The 6,000-nt window shown below is 53.7% G+C and overlaps 1 protein-coding gene across 1 annotated transcript in view; it reads left to right on the top strand.

Annotated features, from left to right (window-relative positions):
• Positions 1 to 2,228: 2,228 nt before the first annotated feature.
• Positions 2,229 to 6,000, top strand: part of LOC105467181 (solute carrier family 22 member 4) — a 49,831-nt gene continuing 46,059 nt past the window's right edge. Inside the window, exon 1 of the mRNA XM_011716650.3 lies at positions 2,229 to 2,836. Within this exon, the coding sequence (XP_011714952.1) occupies positions 2,444 to 2,836 (393 nt within the window). The 5' untranslated portion in view covers positions 2,229 to 2,443. The remainder of the gene's footprint in view (positions 2,837 to 6,000) is intronic.

Genomic DNA, 6,000 nt, shown 5'->3' with positions numbered 1-6,000 from the left:
CTCTAACATAGCTTCATTTAGTGGGTAGCCCTAAATAACTTTGAAGGGAAATTCCCCCAGTGGGCTAAGCTGTAAGCAGTATACCTATTCATTCATTTTGTATGGAGGACAAAACAATTCCACATAGAGGTTTACATACACTTGTGAGCAATGGCAAATAGTTGAGTGGTATCTGTTCAGCACTCACGTATGTACAACCTGGAAGTGCAAGGAGTTGACCAATGGAGACAGAACTAGGAAACAAATACCTCCTCATTCTATATGGCTCTTTAGAAGTCCCCAGTGGGATTAAACCTCAGTAACCCATAGCAATGGGGATTGAGACAAGGCTGAGGGGAGGAAAAAGAGCAAGGCACTTGTCTCTGGTGCAAATTTAAGGAGGCACCAAGAAATTCAGTAACCAAGATTAATTATACTTTAATGCAATATTTTTTAAAATAGAAATTAATGCAAATACCCATGATGAACACAATATCAAAATTTTAAGTAAAGACAGGCTCAGTATCGCTAATTTTCCCTTTATTCTTAGGCTCCACTAGGGCTTCACACAGCACTCTTACTGATCCTGGTCATCACCAATAACCATCTCAATTTCAGTCTATGTGGGCTTTACCTCCCTCCCTGTTCACTCTCCTCCCTAGTCCCTCGCTTCGTTTTATGGTATCACTACTCAAAATAAACGACCTTATGTAAGTTCTTGTCTCCAACTTTGCTCTATTATTTGGGGTAGAGTAGGGAGATGAAACCCAAGCTAAGTAAGATAATGACCATAATATATCATTCGAAGAAGGATACTTGTGAAAATACAGGAGGCTCTATTAATAATTTCACTGGATTAATAGGCATAAATCAGAGCTGTCCTAGCACATCAGGATGTATAGTCTTATTACAGGTAGGAAACTGAGGTTCCAAGGGGGTGGGAAGTCCTCCTAAGAGGAGGGGTCAGAGTGGAAGCTACACAAAAAGAGGCAGAAATGTCCCTCCGCCTCTTAATCGGGGCCTGGAGAAACAGACACACTTGTGCAAAATCTCCGAGAGGTGAGCTCTTCACCCTGTCAGTTTTATCTGCCTCGTGAACCCCAGGGCTCAGGCTCCAGCCTCGGGCTAGCTCATACAACAGCAGACGGGCCTTAGGTCTGGGCACTGAGCAAAAAAAAAAAAAAAAAAAAAAAAAAAAGGGAGGCCGTGGTCCCTGCTTTGGTTACCCTGCTGGGTCTGAGCGCCAAATCGGATCTCCTCCTTCTCTTTCCCTCCCTCCCTCCCTCTGTTCCTGGACTGGGGACAGGCCCTTCTGCAAACAAAAGCCTTCCAGTCGGAGAAAGCTCTGGCAACCTGACAAGATAAAGCGCCCTGGGGGCGTGAGGAGAGCAAGGGCTCAAAATCAGAACCCAGCGTGATGACAGTGCCTCCATGACTGTGCTCCCGCAATGGGCAGGCTCCATGTCCTGGCGCCCGCCCGCCCATGGACCCGGCGAGGGCTTCCAGGCTGGGCTCAGCCATTCCGCCGGCGTGCGGGGGAGGAAACTCGCCTCCCGGGCACTCGGTTTTCTCCTGCCCCCGCCCTCCCTCCGCTCCGGGCCCATCTCTGACGTAGTGTGACCTTGCTCATCCCTTCCAGGCTGTGGGCCTGTTTTCCCTGTGCAAGGTGAGGGTCCTGGCTGTCCGGGCGCCGCCAGGGTTGACCGAATTGAGCTCTCCTAGGACTCGTGGGAAATGAGCTCCCTGTCGGCGTGTGCCAGCTGCCTGCGCCGGGCGCCACAGAACAGGGCGCGCTCCTGCAGCTCCGCCGCCCGCAGAAGTTTCCCGGGAACCGACTCCACCGACTCGCCCCTCCGCGCCCCCCGCGTGGCCGCCTAAGTTCAGCCTCCAGATTAGAGGAGACCGCGGAGGGAACCCTGCAGGAGTCTGGGCCCGGGGCGACGCGACCCCAGCAGGTTGAGGGCCGACCTCTCCGAGACCTTGCTCTCCGGCCTCGGCTCCTCGCTTGCGCCCGCCCTCCCACGTGGGGCCCAGGTCTGGGAATCAGCGCTCGGGGGTGGCTGGGGACAACCGAGAGCGAGCTTCTTACCCGGCACGCGGGCGGAATGGCTGAGCCCCGCGTGGAAGCCCCCGTCAGGTCCTTGAGGGCGGGCGGGCGCGCGGAGCACTGGGCGGAGACAGCCGGGAGTCCAGCCCCTTCCCAGCGCCCTCCCCTTCCCAGCGCCGGGCCAGGGATGGGGGTGTGGTCCCAAGTGTACAGTGGCATCAAGCTCCGCTCCCGGAACGCTCCAGCGCCCTCAGCCTGTTTCCCAGGACCGGTCCCCGGCTGCGCGCCCCAATTTCCAACAGCCTGCCTGTCCCCGGGAACGTTCTGACATCCTTGGGGAGCCCCCAGCTACGCGACACTGTCCCGAGAACGCTCTCATCACCCGTAGTTGCAAATTTCGGAGCGGCAGTGGGAAGCATGCGGGACTACGACGAGGCGATCGCCTTCCTGGGCGAGTGGGGACCCTTCCAGCGGCTCATCTTCTTCCTGCTCAGCGCCAGCATCATCCCCAATGGCTTCAATGGTATGTCAGTCGTGTTCCTGGCGGGGACCCCAGAGCACCGCTGCCGGGTGCCTGACGCCGCGAACCTGAGCAGCGCCTGGCGCAACAACAGTGTCCCGCTGCGGCTGCGGGACGGCCGCGAGGTGCTCCACAGCTGCCGCCGCTACCGGCTCGCCACCATCGCCAACTTCTCGGCGCTCGGGCTAGAGCCGGGGCGCGACGTGGACCTGGGACAGCTGGAGCAGGAGAGCTGCCTGGATGGCTGGGAGTTCAGCCAAGACGTCTACTGGTCCACCGTCGTGACTGAGGTGGGTGCCAGGCCGAGACCGGGGACCCGGGAGTGCCTGACCCTCCCTCTGCGTCAGCCCCCCTTGAGACTCCCTGCGCACTGCCCGGGTCAGCGCTCCCCTCCCCTTCAAACCTGCTGTTCATACTTCCAGCAGCGGGTGTGCACCCCAAGAAAGAATAGGACTCACATGAGGCGCATTCCTGGGTCGTTTCTGTCCAATAAGGAGGTGATGGAGAAGGGAGTTTGTCACCAACTGTCTTTTCATTTCCGATTTTCACAACAAATGAAGTTCCCCAAGAACCTAGATGTGGCCTTCGGGGAAGCGCAGCCCCAGGCTACCCAGACGCACTGCTTGAGTCACCTTCCTGCCAGGCATGGGAGGAGGGGTGTGAGGGACCTTGTTACTGGGCAGGGCGGGGCCAAATCTTGTCTGTTCATTGGCCACAGACTTCTGGAGGCATCAGGAGGTGTACTGCTGTACCACATACTTGTGAGGTTTGGGATCCTGTCCTGAGGCCCCAGTTTCTCTAAGACAGCAGATGACCTCCCGAGGCTCATTGGGTGCAAGGAAACAGAGAAGGCAAAACCCCAGCTGGAAGCCCTGGCACTCAGGGACCTCTCTGAGCACAGGGTCAGTTGGCAGGCAGGGCCTGTAGCCCCTCAGTACCCTGCGTGGTTAGTGGCAGGTTTTCTAAGCTCCAGGAATGAGGATGCACACACACTTCCCTGTTTTTCCTGCTTCACATCTGATAAGGACCTGGGTCCAGGAAACACCTTCCTCCTGAGGAGAGCATCCTTATGGAGCCATTGCCTGCTATTGGTCAGGCAGGCAGGATTTCCCTGCTGCTAAGTCCCTCCTCCGCCTTGTGCTCCTCCCAAGAAAAACCTGAGTGGCCTCTGCTAGTCCCTTATCCCTTTCCCTCAGCACAGTATAGCAGTCATCAGACATTGTGTCTGGCCTTGTGGTGGGCACTAAGGTGTGGATATCTGGGGTGTGAAGCCTGCCTTCAGATGCCCATGGGGCACACTGGCTGTGTTACTGAGAAGGCTAACATTAACCCTGGTTAGCAATAGGGTTCTAGAACCCAAATTCAAGTCCTGCCTTGCTTGCTATATGACCTGGGATAAATAAATCACCCTCTCTGTGGGACAATAAGCAGAGGAAATACTCTAAGAAGGGGTGATACGATTTTAGCTGAGTCCGAAAATGTGAGCAAGGCTTGTCTAGGCAAGAATATGGGAAATTCAGGGAATGGAATTCTCATACATCAGAGTGGCTGGAACTCTAGGGATGACAGATACGACAGATAAGACTAGAAATGGCCACAGGGGCTAGTTCATAGTGGCCTTCTACATATACTGAAGAGCTGACTTTATTCCGAGGACAGTGAGGAAATAGTAAGCATTCTAAGGCTAGGTTTCTGCTTTTGGAAAGAGCTCACTCTAGCTGCTATGATAAACAAGACCAGTGAGGACGTTGTGAAACTCTCCTCTGCAAGAGAATGGTGGCCAGCCAGGCGTGGTGGCTGTGGAATCTGTGATACCTGTGGGAAGTGGGCTCAGCCCAGGGACTGCCTTTGGACCCCCCAGCACTGGCACCATACCTACCCTGGGCCCTAAGGTGGCCATGCCTCTCTGGCTTTGCTTCCCTAGCAAGGGCTGTAGTGCTTGCCCACTCCCTGCCCACAGCATGGCCTGGGAGCAGCTAAGACTGGGGCCAGCCCATCCCTCGTCGATTCCTGAAAGTGTTATCAGTGCCTTATGGAGGCTGGGCCCACAAGCAGCAGCCTTCCCTGGCAGCTGGGCTGACCTGTCTGCTTTTCCATTGCTCACTGGTTTTGTTCACTGTAGGGTGTGAGGGGTGGGTATCTGCTGGCCTCCAAGTCCATAGCTACCCATGTTGTGCCCTGTTCACAGGGACCTCTAAGGATGTACATCATCACACATTCACACGCATGCACCAGGATTTGCTTTTTTCGGCAGCCTTTCCCCTTCCTGGCTTCCTTTTTGAGTGGTGGGAGTAAAATAAAAAGCAACTAGGGGGCGGGTGCAGTGGCTCATGCCTGTAATCCCAGTACTTTGGGAGGCCGAGACGAGCAGATTACTTGAGGTCAGGAGTTTGAGACTAGCCTGGCCAACATGGTGAAATCCTGTCTCTACTAAAAATACAAAAATTAGCTGGGAGTGGTGGTGCACCCCTGTAGTCCCAGCTACTCGGGAGGCTGAGGCAGGAGAATCACTTGAACCTGGGAGGCAGAGGTTGCAGTGAGCTGAGATCGCACCACAGCACTCCAGCCTGGGTGACAGAGCCAGACTCTGTCTCAAAAAAAAAAACAAAAAACTGGGCTCTGTGGGCTCTGGTGGTTGGGAGGAGGAGGGAAGGTAGCAAGTACCAGGGTGAGCAGGATGGATGAATGGCTCTGCCCAGAGGAGCGGCGGCACACAGAGTTCTGGAGTGAGACTCAATAGAGGGCCAGTTTTGACTCCACTGCCAACCACCTGGCTGACTCCAGGCAGGTTACTTCACTGACGAAAACCTCAGTTTCCATGTCTATAAATCAGGGGTACAAGCAGATGAAAAGAGGCTCAACATCACTCATTGCTATAGGGAAATGCAAATGAAAACCATAATGAGGTACCACTTGGTACCCTTAAAGATAGCTACTACAAAACAAACAAACAAACAAAAAAAAAAAAAAAACACCAGAAATCCACTTTAGGAAGCCAAGGCAGGAGGATTGCTTGAGGCCAGGAGTTCAAGACAGCCCTGGGCAACATAGCAAGACCCCATCTCTAAAAAAAAATAAAAATAAAAATTAGCCAGGCATGAGGGCATGCGACTGTAGTTCTAGCTTCTCAGGAGGCTGGGGCAGGAGGATCACCTGGGCCCAAGAGTTCGAGGTTGCAGTGAGCTATGACCATACCTCTGCACTCCAGCCTGGGTGACCCTACCTCTAAAAAACTGTTGTTGTTGTTGTTGTTTTTTAAACACAGAAAATAACAAGTGTTAGTGAGGATGTAGAGAAATTGGAACCCTTGTTCATTCCTAGTGGGAGTGTAAAATGGTGCAGCCACTACGGAAAATAATATGGTGGTCCCTAAAAAAATTAAAAATTAAAAAACTAATTCTGGATATATGTCCAAAATAATGGAAACAGGGCCTCAAAGAGACATTTGCGCACC

Source organism: Macaca nemestrina, chromosome 6, assembly GCF_043159975.1.
Source record: "Macaca nemestrina isolate mMacNem1 chromosome 6, mMacNem.hap1, whole genome shotgun sequence".
Lineage (NCBI taxonomy): Eukaryota > Metazoa > Chordata > Mammalia > Primates > Cercopithecidae > Macaca > Macaca nemestrina.
The sequence above is the reverse complement of the archived record's forward strand: the minus strand, read 5'-3'. Positions and strand labels throughout refer to the sequence as shown.